The following is a 22,610-nucleotide window of genomic DNA, read 5'->3' on the forward strand; positions in this document are numbered from 1 at the left end:
TACAACCTCTTTCTGTGACCGTTTTACTAAGATCCAATTATGTTTCAAGAGCTGAGGACCCATAAAACAAGTAATAAAACCCACAAATTCTGTCTTTTTTTTTTCTGGGTAAATGTGGTCATCAAAGTACTAGGGTACAAATGACAATGTATCTTCTGGTTTCTATCCTCAGTTTCACTCTTTTCTTTGTGAAGAAATTACCTTTTCAAGGCAGTTTGTTGGCACAGGCCTGTCTAGCAGCATCCAGAGATGAACCTCCACCATGTTCCAGGCTAGCCAGGATTACATAGTGAAACTCTGTCTCCAAAGACCAATTCATTCAATCAAATATACATAATCACAAATGAAGAAAACTTTAGTTTGGGTACTGCAGAGCAATTTTGATTTCTTTGTGTGGTTCATATTTCATTGTCTCTGACTCTGTTTCGTTTGGCTTATTTTTGTCTAGTGTGACTTCTTCAAGACAGAGCCTCAACGTAATTCAGGCTGGCCTTGAGATCACTATGTAGACCAGGATGGCCTCAAACTCAATCTTTCTGCCTCTGCTTCCAGAATGCTGGGATTATGGAGACTCAACACCACATTCTGCCTTCACTCAGAGATTCTGGTTTTCGTTTAATTTAAGTACTCTGTCAGAACGATAAAAGGCCAGGAATAACAGCTATCACATAATACAAAGCTGTGGGGCTGGAGTTTGCTCACTTGTAGAGTGCTTACTAACAGGAGGAAAGGAAGGCCCCGGGTTTGATCTTGGCTCCTTGCCTTCTTCTCTCCACCACCTACCCACCCCATGCACCCTAACCCACCCCTCCCCTCCCCCACCACACAAAGAGCCTAGTAGGCTGCTTCCATGCTTCTTCCCTACCTTTGCTTTGGCCTTTCAGACATACAACAACCTGGAGCGCTACAGCATGCACAGTTCCGTGCTTCAGAGATGATGAAACACACAGCCATGAAGTCACGATGTGAACTCACCCAGCAGGCGGCTGACTAAAATAAAAGCCAAGTTTCTGCCTGCCAAGGGACCGTTCTTGTCCTAATGCTATGCTGACTCTTACTGTATAGAAAGATAAAACGGTCTTTCATTCTGTACACTAAACAAGCCTGGGCAGACTAGCCTGGGAACCTTTTTTTTTTCTATGAGAAAATGAATTCCAAGCTGTGCCTGAGGATTCTAAATCCATCTTTCACCCTCCTACTCATCCTGTCATCACCCTGGGGAAGCCTAGTGTCTGGCCAGTGGGGATGAATGAAAACCATTCTATACTCTATTTCATAACTTGCTTAGAAACAAACAAAAAAAATTACATATGCACCCAAAGTAAATGTTTTACAATCAGATTCTTCCAATTTCAGATTTAATCAGTCCTCTTTCTCAGAAAAACCCCTATTACCAATATTTCCTCCACCAAGTAGGCGGAGCTCACACACTTCTCTGGAGGAGCAGCACAGAATACCCACTTGCTTCCCTGGGGCATGCAGGAGAGGAATCCAAACACACGCACGTTATTGGGGTGTTCCTGAACTGGTGAGGCTACTCTTTGCTTTTATTTTTTTTAATAACAAAAAAACAATGGGGAGAGTAACTGTGAGCTTGATTTGTAAGATCGGGCGTCAGAGTGGTCCATGTGCATATTATTGGCGCGGCTACAGCAATGCATGAAGAGTCGTTAGCATCTGTTAAATATACCAAACGAACTGACTCGCTTGGAACACCAACCTCTTATATACATTTAGACTCTCAGTCTTTGTACGTTGTTACTTGTGTAGTTGGTTGTCTGCTAATAAGATGAAGGAAAGGTGCTGGCTGGCTGAGTTCATGGAGGCCAGTTTGCCTCTATCTATACTTTGGGGAAAATGTAACTGCAGTAAAGATGATTATTTCTTTTCTCTCTGTTGAGCTCCCTGGCAAAATCTTGAGGAAGGAAAGTGGTGGACAAGCTATCGTCAGTGCATTAGAGAGACGCTCTGGAGACCATCTCTCTACACACCAGCTTATACTTTAGCTTCTGGTCCTCAGTGTATTTAAAAAACAAAGCCTCTGACTCTGACATGGGCTCTGATGCCTGCTGTTCGATCACTTTCCCCTGACAGGGCCACCTTGCCAGGTCACAGGAGAAGAGGATGAGCTCAGTCCTGAGGCCACTTGATATGCTGAAGTGGATGCAGAGGGGGATTCCCCTTCTCTGAGGAGTGGAGGAGGGGAATAGGGGAAAAGAGAGAGGGAGGGTGGAACCAGGAGGAGAGGAAGGAGGGGGCTATGACCAGGATGTAAAATGAATAAATAAAAACTTTTTTTAAAATCCATGTTTTTATTTTACAGAACGCATTCCTAAACGTGTGGGTTAATGTGTTGTGCATGTAAAAGATAAGTAAATATGTGTTTTGATGTGTGGTTCTCTTTCTAGGTAATTAGAATTCATTTTAACCATTAAGATCAAACTTTGAATACACTGTACATGTGATTTGTCCGGATTCTTCTTTACACAACTAACCAGCTTGATGGCTCGGTGACAATCTCCTCAGGACTCCCAACTCCTCAGCTCTATGTACCTCTCAAGTGTGTCACAATCATCAGACCTAGGCTCCTCAAAAAGCACCTTCAATTTAGTATTTCACTTTGTGAAAATACTCTTACACAGTGGACATGATCAATGGTGTGTTTTATACACAACAACTCACGAGTCCCCCAGAAGTTAAACTCAGGAAGCGTTGGACTGAGGAATGAGATTGAAGGAGAACCTTTAATTATGAGAAAAGGACCCAGTAAGAATACACTTGAATAGATCAATAATAATATTTATCTATGTGGGATTGGACAATGATTTCATAAGAAACAACCATATTACCTACACCTTAAAGGAACCACTTCTGATACATAGGTAAAATTTACATAGGTAAAATTAAGGATCTGTCATTTGAAGGTAGATTTATAACAGGAACTCAAAATTCATAGCATAATTACAGTTCTGGACTCTGCACAGTTTTACCAGGCCTGGTCATAGCAGTAATGTAGTAACAGTTGTAAGTCTGAGAGAAAATATTTTAGCTTCTTTCTTCCACTGCTTCAGGCTCCTCAGGAAAGAAGCATTCAAGGGTCCTTCTCTTTCTCAATGGCCAGAACTAAGGCCTACCTATAAAGGCCACAGAATTAAAAATGGGATACCTGGGACTCCAAGCTTCTGGTTCTGATAATTTTCAGTGGTTTCCTGACAACATGACTAGTTTGACAGCATACTGAGGTATAAATGCCCAACCTGAAAGCAGTAGGCTGGCAGTCCCTGGGAGAGATGGAAAAGGGGAACTTCTGGAAGGCTGATGGTGAGAGAAAGAGACAGAGACACAGAGAGACAGAGACACAGAGACAGAGACACGGGGCGGGGGACTAGCTTCTTAGAGACAGAAACTGTGGTGATAGGGCCTGGGAGATGGGTCAGTAGATAAAGTGCTTGCTGTTTAAGCATGAGGACCAGAATTCAGATTCCCAACATCCACACAGATGTCAAGGGGGTATAGCAATCTGCCTGTAATTTCAGCACCAGGAGAGTAGAGACAGGGGATCCCTGGAGCAAGTTAGACTAACTGCATCAGTAATCTCTGAGCTCAGCTGACAGACTGCCTCAGTGTGTAGATGGAGAGTGACTGACAAAGACTTCCAACATTGCTTCTAGTCTCCACACAGAAGTGCACACACGTGCCCACAGACATACAAACATACGTCTGCACATGCATACACATGTAAGAGGGAAAACGTGTGACAACACAGAACCACCTGAGTTCTCTTACTTCCATACTTCTGGGGCACCCTGAGTGCTTGCAGTGGAAGAGGCGTCTGGTTTAATTCCCTTCTAAAATCACTTTCAGCTTGTTGTGTGTGACCGACCCCAGCACATACATAGAAACTTTAAGGTTAGGCCACTTCTTACCTCTTCTGGGAGGGCTATAGCCACTTCTAGAGCTTAGGCTGGACTAGCAGGTATGTACAACCAGATAGACATTCATGGCAGTGTGCTCACTTGTTCAGCACACACCCATAAATCCTGTTAGGCTCCTGCTATAGGATATGAGAGCTAAGTATCTTGACAGTCTTCATCTTGTTGGCAAACTGGATTGTGAACCAATATACTAGGCGACGTTGAACAAAGTCCTTAGTCTCAGATTTCATCATGCCTTCAAGGACCACCCAAACCAGCAGGGCTGCGACATCAGCAGTGACAGTAGATCTCAAGGTCCATAGTCACGCCAAAAACTCAATATGAAGACTCCATCAACAGGCTGAAAATTGCAAGTCTTAAAAGTCCTAAAGTAGGCTGGATATAGGAGGTAGAATCAGCGACCTCTGGGTGGGACGGGTGGAGGAGGATGGAAGGGATCCCGGGCTAGAGGCCTGCAAAGAAAGATAAAGCAACTCTATTAAAATTCAACCAAATCAAAGAATTCTTGGGTATCTACCTGTGGCTAATTTAAATTGCTATGCAAAAGACACTTTCCTTCACCAATGGGTCAAGACACGGTGTGATTGTCTCAATGACATGGATGTCATGGCTTCTGATCCCTGAACATATATGAATCCCTAGTGGTGCTGGTGACAAGGGCCAGTTCCCAGGCTCCACCCCTGTTCATCACAATCTCTTGAGCTCAGTAGAAAACCTTTTCAACACTATCCTTGTCGCAAGCCCCTTTGTATTCACTGTCTTTTATTTTCTCTTGCTTTGTCACCCTTGATCTTGTTGACCCTGGAGGGACTGCATTTCTCACAGTAACCTAAGGCCCCAATCACCTCTTTGGGACCACTATTATCCCAGGGTTAGGTCCCAGACAAACAGAGATAGTCCCACTACATCAGCACCTATTGAAATCATCCAAACTAGTCATCCTAGGTCAGTTTGACCCTGCCTTACTCATTCTTTCTCATGGGAACCAAAATAAAAAGCCCATGCCCATGTCTGACCTTTGTCCCCTCTGCCTCCTGACCAACATGCATGTGTCCTAGTATGAACCCCTGTGGTATGGTGCCCCTATTCTGGAGAACCATGAATCCAGCAAACTATCTTCTCAATAGCAACTGTCTCCTGTTCTGTTGACCTTGTCATAACTAAATAACAATAGAGCCTAGATGTTAAAATGCCAGTAATTCCAAATTCCAATTCCTGGAAAGAGACTCTATCACAGTGAGGACAGCAAAAAGAGGGACAGAGAATTCCATTGCCTGCTTCTCACTTTCTCATTAGATCACTGTGTGCATGCCTATCCAAAAGACCCTCTTCATGTTTTTCTGCATGGATTTTTATAAAGTCCTAAGTGATATTCCTGCTACACCAGGGTGGGTCTATTTACAGACCAGTTCAATGATTACAGATGGTATTTCCACGTGTGTGCTGTAAAACCAATATTTAATCTCCAGGAAGCAAATCAATACGTCCAGAAAGAGAGCTTTGTTGGGTGGTGTAATTGAACTGTGTAACCCTGGAGCTGCATAGTCCAGGATTGAATGAGTCTATGGGTAAATATTTGCTAATGCCTCCTGAACACTGCTTTTGAACAGGTCAAGGAAATGGCAAGAGATGGGAACAGAGGGGCTGTCTCAGGAACAAGAGAGGGAGGCAGACAAGGAAAAAAAAACAAACAGAAAAACAAAACCACAGGTGTCCCTGCTCTGGTCCCCAGAAGAGAGGGGTTTGTGTGTTTGTCACTGAACTGCTGGGCTTTATTCAGTGAAAACAAAAGGATGGTGTCCTTCCATCTCTCTTTCAGCCTTCTGCCCTATGGTCAGGCCATACCACTTAACAAATTTAGGTTGTTTCTTCCTTTCTATAAACACTGGTCCATGATTCACACTCCTGATGTGGCAAACAGCAGGTGAAAGGAGCATGGATCTGGCCATCAAGACACTGTATATGTGTGCATGAGATACACAATGGGTGAAATTGGGAGACAGTCCTGTTTGATAGGCAAAGCTCAGACCTTAAGAAGCATCTAAGCATGGATGTTTACATATATAATTCTCTCCCTCTCCCACCCACCCTCTGTGTGTGTGTGTGTGTGTGTGTGTGTGTGTGTGTGTGTGTGTGTGTGAAAACTCAACTTGGATGACCCTGTTTTCTCATCTGCCCAATGAAGGTATGTGGGAGCTTAGAAATGGCACGGAAATTAGCAAGCAGCACTATATCTGGCCTAGTGTAGGTACTCAGAAAGTTAAGCTAGAAATCTCACTATGAAAATGAGTGGTCTAGTCTGTGACCTTTCCCCATGAACCTTAAAGTCTGTCTTCCTCTATGGACAGTCCCTATGTCCTCTGGTCCACTTTCTCATCTTGCCGTCACACTGGCATACTGGTAAGCACATCAGTTTAGCTTCATGCTGATGGACAGCTCCAGCAGAAGATCAGAAGCCCCATGTCAGGGAGATGGGAGATGGGTTTATGACTATAACAGAACCAGGGAAGTGAATGGATATTACATTCAAAGGGGGGAGTGGTCTGTGCAGAGAGCACTCTCTCCAACACTGAGAAGCTGAAGACACATGCACATTGGTCATTCTTACTCCCAGGTGAGTTTTCCCTGATGATAAGTTTGGTTGAAGAACCCAGCAACTCTGTTGATGACAGCATTCTTGAAAAATGAGGTTTTAGCCTTGTGTGCCTGTACACGCCATCTAATGTAATGTTCAAGTTCCCTAGAAGCTAATGTTCGTTTTGAAACAGCCTCCTCTTATATAGATCAGGCCAGCCTCAAAATCCTGGAAATCTTCCTGCCTCAGTCTCCAGAGTACTGAGACTTACAGACACAACACCTGGCTCGATAGCTAATTGTGCAGGAGCTTAGGAAATCCAACGCAAGCAGTACCACTCTATTTTCATAAGAGGTATATATTAAGTTCTCAATATGTGTCTGTTACTATGCCAGACATTGGGAAGAAGAGAAAAAAAGAATTCATTCCAAGGCAATTTCTGGGTTTGGGGAGAGAGCCTGCTTGATTTAGCACTTGCCAGGCAAGCCTGAGGATCTGAGCTGAACTCTAACAATCTGGGCATGTTATGTGAGTTGATTGTAATCAAAGTGCTGGGGAGGCAGAGGCAGAGGGACCCCTGTGGCTTGCCTGTCAGTCAACCCACTTGGAGCTTGGAGCCTCCTCCACAAGCTCCAAGCCAAAGAAATACCTTGTGTAAAAATAAAACGGAACAAGAACAAAACAAAGAGCTCTGAGGTAGGTTAGCCTCACATGGACACACACAATTTCTGCTCTCACAGAGTTCACTATACACTTAGAAAGAATTGTAAACAATGTTTGTAATTTGGGATGTGACGTGGGATGTAACAGACTAGAACCCAACCGGAAGCAGCTCTCAGTGTGGATCTATCAGGAAAGGCTTTTCCTAGAGGAAAGATGCTTGGGCTAAGTCTGCAAGGAAGTCCAGAGAACAGAAAGGGGTAGAAAGAGAACCCTCCATGGAATGGGAGGCACAGTACTGGAGAAATAGTATATTTCTGAGAACATCTAAGTCGTGGAACATAGACGAGCACAGGAGAATGATGGGACTAGCAGCTGGATGGGCCAGGGCACACTGAAACACACAGTAGCCAATTCTGGGGTGCTTAGAGGAAATGGCAACACCAGCTGGGTCTGTTCTAGAAACTACACCTGACTGCAGTGTGGAGGAGGGACCCACTGGGGACAGGGAGATAAGTGTAGACCTCAAGATGAACCAGACGCTAGCAGACAGGAAGAGTATTGCTAAAAGGGGGTCGGAACGAACAATGCCAGGAGAGACACTGGATATGGGAGCTGTGAGCAGAGGTGGGATTCCAGGTGGGTTCCTGGGGTTGGGGCTTGGAGAAAGGAGAGAATGGTATCTCTGCCCCAGGCTTGGGAACTCATGAGGAAGTGGCTTGAGTGGAAAGTGGAAGGGGGCTTGGTGAGGCTGTGTCTGAGCTACCATGGAGCATATGAGCTTGGGCCACCAGACAACAGCAGGAAGTCGAAGGTAGAGGTGGAGCCTGGCGGTACCAGGCTGTCTACTGGCAGCAGTTGAAGCTCTGCGAATGGCATGAGGAAACGGCAGAGGAAGAAGCCAAGCCTGGGTCATGTGGGACTGAGATTGCACCAGAAAGAGGAGAAAGTTGAGGAGGACTTGAAATCATAGGTTCCCAGGGGGAGGGAGCTAGGGACATGTGCCCAGCCTCCCTTGTGTCTGTCAGCAGTCAGCTCTTCAAGATGATCAGAGAGGGCCTCACCTTACTCTCTGCCCAAAGACTGCCTCGTTTTATTCTGAAAGCTGCACACGTACTGATAATGCAAGCACATACTTGTGGATCCTTTTCAATCCAAAATGCACACAAGCCTCCAGTTCTGTTAATTACAGGTATCCACAAACACCATTTGCTTAGCAAGGAGTTTTAGTCCTCTGCTCGCCCCATCTTTATCACAACATGCTTCCTAGCTCCCCAGACGATTCATCTCCCGTCTCTTCTCACACGGTTAAAAGCGTCCCAGTTTCTATCTTTTAATTTCTGGAAGTTGTTTTCCTGATTGCTCTTCTTTCTCTTTCTTTTTCCATTAACAACAATAACAGTGTTGTCGATGACAACAACAAAATCTCGCGTGAGCCTACGGCTACATTTTTGAGCTTGCCACCTTCTATCTTTGTACTGTTAAGACACGTGGCTCCAGAGTCCTCAACCTGCAGAAATAAAAAGCCTTGGATCCTGGATCTCCTCCTCTCTATAGCTAGACTTTCTTGGCCAGGTGTAACATAATGACTCAAAGATCAAATCTGTCAATCAAGAGTATCTCTCCACCCATTTCCTAGCCTCAGTCTCTACACCTGCAAGATGTGATAATTCTAAACAGGCTTTGGAGAGCATTAAGGAAGTAATGTACTTAATGTGTTTGACATAAACACTTCCACATAGTAAGAAGCCATTAAATGATGGCATTTATTACCATAATCACTCCTGCAAATCCTCACCCCACCAAACTCATAGTAACTTTCAAGGAACACAGTATAAACTCAGGGCACAGGCTTAGTTTATCACATGCATTCTTTCTGGGAATGGGAATATAATAACGTGCATTCCCCAGGCTGTACAAAACATGCCTGTAAGTGCAGCGCAGCTTGGGGCTGTCAGTGTTCGTGCAGCAGGTGTCAGTATAGGAATGTCGCTGGGAGCAGCTAAAAGCCTGAAACAGCAACGGCCAAGATGGAGAGGCACAGAAAGCCAGACAGGAGGCCTTCGTGTTGCACCTTCTCAGCAAATCCCACAGAGGACCTTTACATTTAAATATGCACAAATGTCCTCCTTTCTCACCCACTGTATTTTAAACATCAGAGATGGAACCCTCTAAGATAAGCCTGAACTTCTCTTCCGCGACCTCCTCTTGGCATGGCAGCCCCGCTAGCCGCCTTGAACCTTTTTTTCCTGCTACTCCACAAACCATAACAAATGTTCCTGCAGAGATTGCTGGACCAACTGAACACAGGCGTAAGTAAGGACTCAGCAAGTGAGTCACACTACCCTGGGTTCATCGTCAAAACCCCTAGATGTCTACTCCTCTCCTGTACAAATATACCCTCACATTCTAATCTCCTGCCACAGGCCAAGAGCTCAACCCTTACTACTCCAGGAAGTTCAATTAGTAACTCCATTTTAGAGACAAAAATACTGAGCACAAAACAGTTAAATAACTCATCCAAGCCCACGAATGATAATGGGACCCTTAACTCCATGAGACACTTCACTCCAGGACCACTCCAGCGCCTGGCTCATCCCCCAGACCAGGCCAGTGTTCGCCTTCACTTCTAATTTTATCTCCTATTCCGGAGGAGCCCAGAACCCACAATACAGCCAAGGGAATTCAATACTATGAGCATAATTCTAGCTAGACGGATAGAAATTATTAGGGAGTCTGCGAAGATGGCTCATTTTGTAAAGGGCTCGTAATACAAGCATTAGGGCCTGAGTTTGGATCCTTGAGGAGGAAACTTCACATCAGCTTCCACGTTACCTCTGCGAAGCAGCTCGGGGTGGCACCCGAGGGGGCCTCTCAAGACTCATGGCTGGCGTTCCGGTGATGGCTGGCGCTCCGTCCACCTGGGTAGGACCTGGGCTACGACTTCGGATGCTTTCAGGGACTTCATTATCCTACAGCATGCAAGGTGAGAGACAAAAGTGACTATCACACAGAGGGCAATGGCGTCCACAGCTGGACACCATGGGATCGCCCTCACCGTGCTTAGGCTTTGGCTGTTCACAAACCAAGAGCCAACCCAGCGCCCATGGCAATTTTCCACATCCCTCCGTGTGTTGCCAAGGACTGTCACTTTACCCAGATTATCACAAATCAAACTCAACACCCTTGCTCCTCAGGTATGGCCTGCTGTCTGCTAACACCAGTCCTGCCTGAAAGTACTGAGAGCACTCCCTGAGACCCACTTTCCTGAGTCTTCAGGGTTAGTCATGTGACCCCTTGGGCTCAAACCAGCCTGGTCATCAGGTCAGGATAGACACTGATGCAAATGGGCCAACTCGGAATGGGGCCCCAGCCTAGAGCAGCTGAACCTCTCAACTCGGAGGACTCCCGGCTGCATGGTGAGCATGCAGCTACCCATGAGAAATGCAGGGAAGGCCAGCATACAGAGAGGATTGAAATCAGAGACCAAATACCCTGGGCCCTGGGACACACAGGACAATCCCATGGTGTCATAGGACATGATGAGGCTCCTGATCTAAGCCCAGCATGATACTGCCCCTGGAATCCCCAAATCTTCTCAGCAGCTCCTTCCTACAGACACCCACTTGTGACTTAAGCAGTCTGATTTGCCTGTCTCTATCTATGCTCCCCTCTGCCCCCTCCTTTTCTTCCTTGACATTGGGGCAAAATTCATATAGCCTTAAGGTCAACCATCGCAAAGTAAAACGGCATTGGCATATTCATAGTTGTGTGCAGCCACCGCCGCCCTCTAAGCTCAAACATTTTCCTCATCTGCAAAGGAAATCCCGGATGCATTAGCCAGTTCCTCCCATTCCCTGTCCTCCAGCCCTGCCAGCTGTCTCATCCAAATCACATTCCGTCTCTCTGGATTTGCCCATTCTGTGTTATTTCATACAAGCAGCATGCCGTAACATGCGACCTTTTGTGTGTGGCTTCCTTCCCCCCTGAATCTCCTTTTCTTGTGATAAAATGACCTCTGAGACCAGACAGATAGAGTGGGGTCTCACCTCATTGTCGCCCTCCATCCCACTGCTCACGCTGAGGAGGCTCCGTGTACTTGACCGGTTACTTGTGCTGCCTAAAGGGCAGAAACAACATCAGCTGGACTACAGATTCTCCCGGGAGAAAATGAAACGCGGAACTCCAGCCCTAAGTTATTTATAGCAACAGAAACAGTACGAAAACCTCAAATATGAGAGTCTTCAAAGTGTAGCCACCTTAAGCCATTTCATTAGAGTTCACTTTTTCTGTTGGCAGCACTCAGAACAGTTTGCTTTCTGATGACCACTTTGGGCTTAATAGCTGCCATTTACCCAGGGCTTACGGCATGTGGAGTGCTTTCGAAAGTGTGATTGCCATTTAATCCCTTGGAAAATCCTATTTGATATTAGAGCTTTGATTTGACAGGCACAGAAGCAGAGGTACTGAGAGTCTCAGTTGCTCCTATCTGCAAGCTTTTTATTTTTTTAAACTGCAGTCTTGCTGCTTAATTAGGAATTATGGGACCAGGGTATATGTATGACACAGATGAACCTTCTAATAAAAGACTACACGCCAACACCAAACAAAAGGCAGGGCTGTGGGTGTCGTTCAGCGGTAAAGCCCTTGCTGGCTTGCACACATTCAGGAGTCTAATTTATGCTCATTGTAGGAATTCTGTGTGAAAGCCGCTTCAGTTAGGAATTTATTACCTGTATCATTAAAATAACACTAGCCCACAGAACCTTCTGAAAATGTGTGTTATTCAGTATGGTAGCTAGTGTGAAATGCAGGTAGAACTAAGAAAATGAATTGTAAAAGTTAAGTTTATGTTTTGAGATTGAGTTTCGTTACCTCACAGTGGCTGACCTGGATCTTGCTCTGGAGACCAGGCTGGCCCTGGACTTGGCAATCCTCCTATTTCTGCTTCCCAAATGCTGAGCTTACAAGTGTGTGTTACTGTAGGCAGATTTTAAAAAATATATTTATTTTTTATTTCATGTGTGCGTTTGTCTTCTGGTATGTCTATGCGTCATACGCATGCACCCCTGGTGTTCACAGAAGCTAGAAGAGGGTGTCAGGTCCCCCTGAAAATGAAGTTATAGATGGCTGTGAGCATATGGGTGGGTGCTAGGGACTGAACCTGGGTTCTTGACAAGAGTTACCAAGTGCTGTTAACTGCAGAGTCATCTCTCTAGCCCCAGATTTCAAAACAGTTTATATTTATTAAAATTATTAAATTTTGTTTATGTGTGTTTTGTCTGCATTAAATGTGTGTGTGTGTGTGTGTGTGTGTGTGTGTACACCACATGCGTGTGATGCTCTCAAGGTCAGAAGAGGTTATCAGGTCCCCTGGTACTGGAGTTACAGATGGCTGTGAACCACCAAATGAATGCTGGGAACTGAACCCTGGTCCTCTGGAAGAGCAACAAGACTTCAACAAGCCCTACATCACTGAGCCATCTCTCCAGCCCTTCTCTAACTCAAAGGATTCTGTTTGTCCATTAGGAACACATGACCCAGCCTTTTTTTATTCAGTTTTCACTCATAAACTAGCTTACCCACCAAAATGTCCTCCCTCCCCCTCCCACCTTCCAGCCTACTGCTGCCGACAAGGCTCAAACCTCCTCAGTTCTCCTTTTTTGGAATAAATGCTATCAAAACTCTCTAAAATGCCCCAACAAAAATCAACCCCTGAGCGCCTGGGTCCCCGTGCCCTGTGCCTGAGCTCCCACAAATCATCTATCAGTCTCCACAGTGAACCCCACAGTGCTCTGAAGCTTATCCATCAGCAAGAAGTAAAACGAGTCATAGGCACTACCATCAACTCCCACTACCCCTACCCTTGGCGTTGCTAGACCTGTAACCACAGTGCTTGGCTCTAAGCCTTGGCCCCCTCGTAGTGTCTCCCCTCTGGGCTCACAGCTGCTAAGCAGTCTCTGGTGTTGGCCCCCAAACTCTGCCCTTACGTTGGGGGGGGGGGGCACTGTCACATCTCTGTCATCAGGGAAGAAGGCTCAGACCAGCATCTAATTCATGCTGTTTTTGTGCTTTCCTCCATTACGAGGCCCTAAAGACAGGTTCTTTTCATCTCTCTGTCTCCAGTGAATGAATAAGTGAGAGGAAAAGAAAAGGGGGGACAGTTATACTATAACCTTTGGGCCAGATAATCTACAAGAAGGTCAACAGCCATTCCACAATCAAGCTTTTGTTCTCTTAAACATATCACTAATTACTGGGACTTAATTACTTCATTATAACCAGGTTCAACCTGCAACTGTCTTTCTGCAGGTCCCAAGAGATGACAGAGGTGCCACACATAGTAAAAATAGTGGTGCTAGCTCTCAGGGTGTGGCTGCAGGGTAAAGGGCAGCTGGTGCCTCCGAGCCTGGCTTCCCCCACTCTCCCTCCCTGCCAGGGAACTAGTTCTATGTGGAAGGTGGTGCCGCCCTGGCAATAGCAAGGTCAGATCTAGACATGACTCCCAGACCCTCTGCTCACTTGCCGGAAAACTCATGGCATTTTGTCTAGTCCCTAACTGTTATCTAGAAACTACAAGCTTTACTGTCTTGGATGAACTGGGTCACACAGGGACATGCTTATCATGGAGCTGGCAAGGAGCAGTTGTCTGATTTATGGAAGTGGCTATTGTCATCATCTTTAATTTTAAGGCAGTATGCTAACCTTTAATGACATCCTGCCCCCAGTGAGCTTCACCTCATCAGTGTCCTGTGTGGCCTCTACTCACTCTAGACTCAGCCACCCGACCTGCTTTAGCCAAGGGAACATCAGCAAGTATGACAAAAGCCCAGGCTTAACAGGCAATTCCACAGTGGACTTGTCCTCCCGCCCCCAACCCCGTGGCCATGTAAGGAGTTCAGGCTGTTGAGTTAAAGGTCAAGGTGTGGGGAGGCCTTGGAGGATGTGAGGCCATCCTGGTTGCTCCAGCTGAGTGTCGTCATCCAAGTGCCCCCTGCTCACTGATCATGGAGCACACACAAGCCATCCTTCTGTGTTGTGCCCAGGCTGTGGGATCAGGTGTAAATAAATGGCTGCATTTCAAAAAACTAAGTTTTGTCATGGTTTGTCACACAGCAGAAACTGGAGCAAGAACAAGCTCTGATCTGTAGCCACACAGAAGAGGGTAAGCCCTTGGTCTGCCATTAAGAAGCATTTCCTAGCCCCAGGAGCTAGCTGTTTCTGGGCAACAACTTATTTGGCCCACCCTGTCTCACTGTAGGGGACCCCAAAGTAAGGCCCACAGAGAACAACTTTCCAATTGCAGCACTTCATAGTTGCCTTTAAGATTTTCCGGCTGTGGCTGCCCTTTGCTATGGGAAGCAGAGCCCCCACGAATGGGACTCCCCCCCTGCCCCGTCCTGAAGGCTGCGGTCCCTGGGGAACTCTCTCCTGCTTCTGATGTCAGAATTCTCAAACTGCCTTTGGCAGAGGCAATCTTTGGGTATCCATTATCGCCCCCATTCATGTGCAGGGAGGTTTTCTTCTTGTCAAGTCTACATTTCCATGTAGCCACATGATGGGCTTTAGAGCTGTTTCTACAGGTCAAAGTACAAGGAATATTAACTAAAGAGAGCAAGCTGGGTTCTGCTGTCACCTTTGCTATTCTCTGTCCATCTAACCTTTAGTAAAATGTTTTCCTTCTCTGGGTCACAAATGTCCCATCTATACAGTAAAGAGTCTTGACCTGTGCCCTTATATAAGCAAAACTGTCTATGTATAGGTGTGTGTGTGTGTGTGTGTGTGTGTGTGTGTGTGTGTGTGTGTGTAGGGGTATAGGCAGATAGGTTTTGGTTTTTGGTTTTGGTTTTTTGTTTGTTTGTTTTTTCTGGGAAACAGATCCGGAACACACAGTAAATTCTCAAGGGGGCTGTGATGTGAAAAAAGTCACTGACTTGGAAAGCCTTCCTGTTAACCTGCATTCATTTGTGGACTTTCTGCCTCACTTCTTTTTTTAAATTTTTTATAATTTATTCACTTTATATCCTGATTGTAGCCCCCTCTCTCATCTCCTCCTTGTCCCACTCTCCCTCCCTCTTCCCACCTATCCCCCTCCTCTGCCTAACTTCTAAGAGACCTGAGTCCTGAAGTACACCTCTCTCTGTCTCTTTCACCACTTGTTCAGATGTTTTGATATCAGTGAAGTGTAAGACAGACAAGAAACTCAGGGCGTGGTGCACATCAGTAAATGCAGCCCTACACATAGAAACAAAGCGCTGTCCCCAGAAGCCTGCACATCAGGCACAGCCTGCCACAATCAGACTCCCATTCATGCTTCTTCCCCCAAAGTGAAGACGCGTCCTAATTAGACCCCAAAGCGCCTGCGTAGATGTTGAAATTCTCAAATTTGAGTCTATTGTTGTCTACAGTTCTGATGAGCTGTCCTTGGCTTCACCTTAGCACAGCTGGAGAAGAAGCTGGAACAGGGGTGAAGAGTCCTGGCTTGGCTCCAGCTCAGCTCTGTTAGATACTCAACCTGGGAAAAGGCACTAAGCCTGAACACTTCCTCCTCAGCGAAAAGACGGCATGAATCTACCTTATGGAGGTTTTGTGGTCATTAAACAATCAATGAAGACATTTCGCTTTAAGTAAATGACTGATCGATGCTAAGAATTATTATAAAGCAGGCCAGGTGGTGGTGGGGGCACACCTTTTACCCAGTACCCAGGAGACTGAGGCAGGGGGATCTCTGTGAGTTTGAGGCCAACCTGGTCTACAGCGCAAATTCCAGGACAGCCAGGGCTACATAGAGAAACCCTGTCTTAAATATATCTATAATATATTATAAAGCAAGAGAGAAAGATGAAAGATTAAGGAACACGAGAAGCAGTGCTGGGCCACATCCTCCCACTCCTGCTGGCAATCATTAGGTTCTGCTATTTACAAAAAGAAAAGACACTAAGAATTATCACACAGCTAAGCAAATACCAAAGGCCAACTAGCCCACATACTTCACACCTCTCAAGACCAGATCTGGTCCCAGTCGAGATGTGGGGCTCCTGGGAGTGTTTGCCAAGGCCTGCAGGTGCCAGCTGGTGTGCAGGAGTGAGGGCGCCCCTGGCTTGTGGGCGTGAGGGCACCTCGGGTGTGCTGCTTACTTGCTGTGCTGGATGTACTGTCTGTCTTCCAGTCTCCACGTCTCAGCTCTGTCCTGGCCGGGAAAACACTCTTCCTGGGGCCGCTCTCATACACACCAAACTCCACCTTCCCAGGCAGGTGCTGCGAATGTCGGATCGGGACTGTGATCTCCAGATCTGGAATCAGAAGGAAGAGCGAGATTCAGGTTGGCTGTCATTGATAGATGTCTTTGATGCTCACTGTCTACCTGTCCACCTGTCTCCCGGCCTGGGTCTGGAGGAGAGAGAGAGACGAAAAGAAACAGGGATGCTGGAGTCTGGTCCCTCTTCAGCACTGAAAAGCCGCAGAATCCAGAGTGGCCAAGCAGAGGGGAGGAATGGCAGAACACGAGAAATGGACAGAAGAGCTCTTCTGCCTCAGACAGTGGACAGCTCCTGGCCCCATTAGCTAGCTGCCATGCAGCTGTCCTCTCTGAATTAGTCAACGGTCTAAGGAAGGGGTCATAAACACTGCTGCTGGTAATAAACCATTCCACCAGCCTCAGTCTAAGAGTCCCAAAGTCCTCCATGCAGAGCGAGACTGTGGCTTCTGAGGCTGATTCATGGTAAAGGCACAATCCTTACCCAGCTCAATGCTGACCTGACCCCTTCAAGGCTGGGCTCTGCCAGTGGCTTGTCTTCAGCCCTCCTGAGATTTCGACCCCAGAGTCCTGAGAGCATAAATAACTTGTGCTAGTGGACAGAGGTGTTTGGTGTGCCGCCAGCTTCCTCCCCAGGGGGTTATGAGGCGAGTCTTAAAGGAAGCCATGGGAGCAAGGTTTAGAAAGGAGGATGCCTGGGGTCTGTGCTCTCTTCCGAGTACTGCTTCTCTTCACCACTTCTGTTCTTACAGGAAGCAAGTGCAACAGGAAGTTCAAAGGTGACTTTCTTGCCGCAGCCAAGAAAGCTAGTGAATAAACTAGAACAGTGTGAAAGAGCAGTGTGAGGGCTGCGGGGTCTAGGCAGTGGACAGCCGGCAAGAACACCCGAAGTGTGGATTGCTGGTCTTCACAGGCCCCACCCTTCCTCATTCTAGAGAAACTGGTCCTAGAGCCTTAGTGGGAGGCATTTCCCCAGTCCCTCGTGGAGTGGGGAGTGTTTTTCACATCCCAGGCTCTTCGGTTACCCTGCTAAAGAAGCTCTTTCCATGTGCACTGCGAGGGGCACAGAGCATAGCTAAGGCACGCTTTCATGAGGTGAACAGTGAGTCCCAGAGCCCATGTGGCTATACCATTCTTTCTCTTCTTTCTCAGTTTTTAATCTATCTTTAAAAAAAAAGTCATTTTAAGACTTTTTAATGTTTTCCTGTCTGATTAATGGATTTAAAGTGGTTAATTTCCCATCAGTTCTATGAAGAAGAAAAGTAAAACACACAGAAAAAAAAAAAAAAAGGACCAGAGGTCAAAGGCTCAAAAAGTCAGGGACAAACAGGCTAAGTGTTTCTAAAATGTGGCCACTCTTTGCCTGAAGGTACAGTGCCAGGAATACTTTCCATGATTATATCGATAGCTCTTGTGAAGGGTGTTCATCTGCATTATTGCGTCCCTTTGTGCTTTGGGACAAAAGTTTCCATTCCGTGGGTGATTATGATCCTATGAGGAAACTGATTCACACACTGGGTTAAAGAATGGCCCCAGATACAGAGGTGCTTCAGCAATAAGGCGCCGAGCAGAACACAGGTTTAAAAACAGAAAACAAACAAACAAAAAAAGCACCCAGGTTTCCTGGCCTTCAGCTGGCTCTGCCTCCCAGGTCACACCCTGAACACAAATATTGGCTGTCTTTCCCGCCGGGCCACAGCATTCGACAAGTGGCACCACACTGCTGATTTCCTGCACCACCAGCTCTGTGCACTACAAGAAGCAAAGCTAATCCCTGGGGCTGAAGACCGTGAATGGAGGATCCATTTTCAAAGGTCCTTGGTGTTCCAACCCAAATTAAAGAAAAATGATGATATGGGTTATTTTCTATGGCAACTGGAGTTTCCAAATTTGAGTCAGTCTGGGGTTAAAGTGAGTTACATTCACAGAAAAGTTCTCATAGACGAGAGTGCCACTCACCAACCCCAAGGTTCTTATTGGTAGATGACATGTGTACCATTGGTTTTCAAGGGTTTTGGTGCAGCAGATTTTTTTTCCTCCAGTGGCCCGTAAATGCACAAATAGAGATCCCGAGGGCCCCCAAAGAGTAGGCTGTGAAACCACACACAATAGAGTACCTTGAGCCAGGACGTAAATCCATAATAAAACTTTACGGAGTTTCATAAGTTGTATCTACCCATCCGTTAATGATGCCCTCTCTCTGTCAGCTGCTCTGATACCTCCTGCCTCCCTCCAAAGGACAGGGTCCAACTTCCCAATACCCAGAGCCTGGTGTTCTTGGCCAGAACAGGGCACCAGATCACCACAACCCAGAGTTACAGATAATTATGTGGGTTCTGGGAATCTCCTGGGCCCTGTGCAAGAACAGCAAGAGCTCTTAGCCACGAGCCACCTCTCCACCCTGCTATGTATATTTTATCACAATAAAAGCTAAAAGCAAGGGTCCACCCCGGGGTGCTAGGTGTGCCTCCTCCCCACATGGCCGGCTTGCCATTCTGAGTCATTACTCTGTGTCTGCTTGAGTTGTGCCTGGAATGTCCCCTACATGCCCATGTGCTAAGAGGCTGGTCCCCTGAATGGTGCTATTGGGTGGTGGTGGATATTGCAGGATATTTGATCCCATTGTGAACCCCAAGGTTGTGAACTGTAAAAACCTGTCTTTTGTTTGGTGTGGCTCAGCCCTAGGACACACCTTTAATCCAAGAGTTTTCTATATACAAGATTTAACAAAGTTAACCATTAATTAAAGAGTCAAGACTCAGAGCAAGAAACAGCTGACAGGGATTAAATATTAAGGAGGGACTTGAGTTGAAGGATATTTAAGACAGTAGAGAAAAAGAAAGGGCTTTTGGTCTTTTAGCTCTTTGGCTTATAGCTCTTGGCTTTTCCTCCTGGGCCATCAGCTGAACTAGCAAGCCTTTGGCCTCGGGCTTTTGACTTTTTGGTTTTTTTCTTTTGGGACCTGAGCTGAGCAGAAGGTCAGCTGGGTGCTTTCTATGCTTCTCTGAGCTAGAAAGTTTTCACTCTAGCATCTGACTCCTAAGTCTTTATTGGTAAACTCAGACATTTGGGATTTTCATTTTTAATAACAGGTGGAAGCTTTAAGACGAAGGACCAAGGAGAGGTCTTTAGATTATTGGAAGTTTGCCTTTGAAAGGGACAATGAGACCCCAGCCCTTTCACCTTTCTGTCTCCTTTCCCAGATGTGAGAGAATTTTGTTTCGCTACGCTCTCCTGTCCTGCTGTACAGCCTTGTTTCAGGCTGCAGCATAACAGGGCAGCCAATCATAGACCACAAAACTGCAAAACTCAAAGCTACAAAACTGCAAGCCAAAATTAACTCATTTTTCTTCACAAAAAAACAAAAAACCAAAACAAACAACAATAAAAAAAAACACACCACATTTTGTTTAGGGGGACAGGAGGATATGTGAGTGTCATGGCATGATAGTGGAGTTCAGAAGACAACCCGAGAGAGTTAATTCTCTTCTTCCATCATGTGGGTCCCAAGGATCCAACTTGGACCACCAGACTTACCAGCAAGGGCCTGTTACCCACTGAACCATCTCGATGGCCCCAGGCCTTTTTTATTTATAAGTTGATTATCTCAGTTACTTATTAGAGTAGTGGAAAGTTAACTAGCACAGTGTCCAAATATACATAGTTTAATCTTTTAATAGCCACAGCACTAATTATAGTCACTCACACAGATAGTAAAAATAACTACCCCCTCCAAAGCAAACTTCCATGACAGAAGATCTGGAGAGAGAGAAGGGAAGGTGGACACGTTTCTTTGGTGAACTTTACACATTGATCATTCTGATTTAGACTGCAGGTATTAGTGGATGGAAGTTGTTATTTCAGAGCCTGATGAGCCTTGTGCAAATTTTGTGGGGTCCTACAGTGTGGCCCAGAAGGGTCTAGAACTTTTGATCTTCCTGATTTAACTATCCAAGTGCTGAGATGCAGGTGTGTGCCACAGTGCCCAGATCGAACTCTGTAAAATATCTCAAAACTTATGACCATTGGGCTGGACAAGTCCCAGCCCAGCCACTTACTCTGGAGTGCTCTGCATCTGAGGACACCAGCAAATCATGGATTTGGAGTTCTTCCATGTGCCAGGCCTGTGTGGGGCACAGGTTGTGCCCATGGTTGCCCATTGCAGTTCCCCTGTTAACTTCCCATTTTGCAGATGAAGACTACGGTCCAGATATGCAGCCATCCAACCCCAAACTTGCTTGCCCCAAGGACTGTTGTGCCCTTTGCTCCTCCCGTGTGAGTGAGTGCTGACCTGGTTTCCAATCTTCAGAAACACCAGACAGAGCCGGGGGAAGAAAGCTATAATGAGACCCGGAAGTCTCAGCTCTTGAGCCAGACCACTGACCCCTGAGTGCATGAGAGCCTACTGCCACTCCCTCATGACCTTCGAACACTGGGGTCACCAACAAATCACAGGCCAAGATGTGGCCTGCGCTCAAATGCTTGACACATTTCATTTCATCAGTGAGTCTGTCTTTGGGCGCATGTGCTCGCTCTGATCTTAAAAAAGCACTTCAGCCTTTTCCCACCTAGAACCCTATTTTCTGAGCCCAGGTGATGCAGATCATGAGCCTGACTTTCCACTGTATCAGCTCTTTCCAACTCTCTACAGGGTAGGCAGACATGATGAGCCCCCGCCCCACCCTCCACCCTGGGGAGGTGGGTTATACATTTAAAATCTAGCTACTCAAAAAGAAGTACTAGCATGAGCTCCCTGACTCCTCTTCCCTACATGCCCAGAATCATTATCATTAACATTCATTAAGCCAGCTACTTTTGGGAAAACACTGTGCTAGGCATCATGGGAAAACCATCGTGGTGCTTATGGCAGAGGGGAGGAAGGACGCTGGACCATGACCAGATCATAAGACTAAGGAAATCCTGGTCCGCGATACAGAGAATAGGGAAAACAAGAGAGCAGTAAGCAAGGTGTAGGGGTTTCTGAAAGAATGGCAGAGAAGCCTCTGGTGGAGGAAAAGGAGCCAGCGGGTAGAGGTGTGGAGGGAAGCAGCAAGTGCAAAGGCCTGAGGGGAGACCTGTGCTTGTGTGTCGGCGCAATATGAAGGAGTTATTAATGCGTGGGCCCAGGGTCTGGAGATCGGGGAGAATGAGTACAGAGGTCACATAATGTGGAGCCTTGGAGGCTACCACAGAGTCTGCTTCTCCCCTGAGTGGGGCAAAAGCCCACGGAGTGCTTAGAGCAGAGGGTGGCACCCTCCAATATTTCATTTTTTGCATTAAGAAGGCAGCAGACCCCTTGGAGTTGGAGTTAAAGGTGGCAAGAACCACCCATTATGGATACGGAAAACCAGTATCCTAAAAGGGCAACACAAACTTTTAACCACTGGACTGTCTTTCTGGCCCCTAGTGGGTTTTTTTAATTAATTAGTTAATTAATTAATTTTTGTGATAGAGTCTCATTGTGTAAACAAGCTGGCCTCAAACTCACAGACCTGTCTCTGCTTCATATGCACTGGGATGAAAGTAGTTTGCCATTACACCCAGCCATACGGCACTTTTTTCCTTAAAGGACACTGGCTGTAGGTTAGAGGCTGAACTGGAAAGGGCAAACGTGGACAAGAGTGGGGATGAGTGCAGAAGCTACTGTATTGGTTCCGTCAAGAGATGGCAGTGGTTTGGCCTCAGCTGTGACTCAAGAGAAATAGCCAAATTTAGGCTGCACCTTGGAGTGCAGGAATGAGGAAATGAAGTTAACAGCAATTAGGGCATAAAAGAGACATGGCAAGGACAACAGGTGTCCTGAGCAAGGACAGAATACAAAAGCCTACAGTGGCCAGAGGCTTCTCAGAGAAGGGGCAGCTAGACAGACCCACAGCCCAGTTATAAGAATGCAGATGTGAAGGAAGATGAACAAGAGGCCTCTGGGGGGAAATGCCCAGGCTCGTGAGAAGACACCTGTTGACAGCTGAACACACAAGCAGGGCTGGATTTTGTTGAGTTCTTTATGTAAAGGCTTCCTCTTGTCAAAAGGCTGACCAGAGTAGAGCACAGAGGCCCAGCATGCTCAAGGCTCTTAGTCCTTGCTCAGGATGTGTGGTGTCACATAGCTGGTGCCAGGGGAGATTTGGAGGGGACAGAAATCCCATCCATAGTGTATACAACAGTCACTCACGGTCCTACCATC

At 46.4% G+C, this 22,610-nt stretch overlaps 1 protein-coding gene across 1 annotated transcript in view; it reads right to left on the reverse strand.

Moving 5' to 3' along the window:
• Positions 1 to 2,725: 2,725 nt before the first annotated feature.
• Positions 2,726 to 22,610, reverse strand: part of Pik3ap1 (phosphoinositide-3-kinase adaptor protein 1) — a 111,962-nt gene continuing 92,077 nt past the window's right edge. Inside the window, exons 14-17 of the mRNA XM_055591704.1 lie at positions 16,308 to 16,463; positions 11,220 to 11,290; positions 10,006 to 10,142; positions 2,726 to 4,387 (exon numbers count right to left, since the gene is read on the reverse strand). Of these exons, the coding sequence (XP_055447679.1) occupies positions 4,330 to 4,387; positions 10,006 to 10,142; positions 11,220 to 11,290; positions 16,308 to 16,463 (422 nt within the window). The 3' untranslated portion in view covers positions 2,726 to 4,329. The remainder of the gene's footprint in view (positions 4,388 to 10,005; positions 10,143 to 11,219; positions 11,291 to 16,307; positions 16,464 to 22,610) is intronic.

The sequence above is a fragment of the Psammomys obesus genome, unplaced genomic scaffold, assembly GCF_907164565.1.
Source record: "Psammomys obesus unplaced genomic scaffold, mPsaObe1.curated_primary_1811, whole genome shotgun sequence".
In the NCBI taxonomy this organism is placed as follows: Eukaryota; Metazoa; Chordata; class Mammalia; order Rodentia; family Muridae; genus Psammomys; species Psammomys obesus.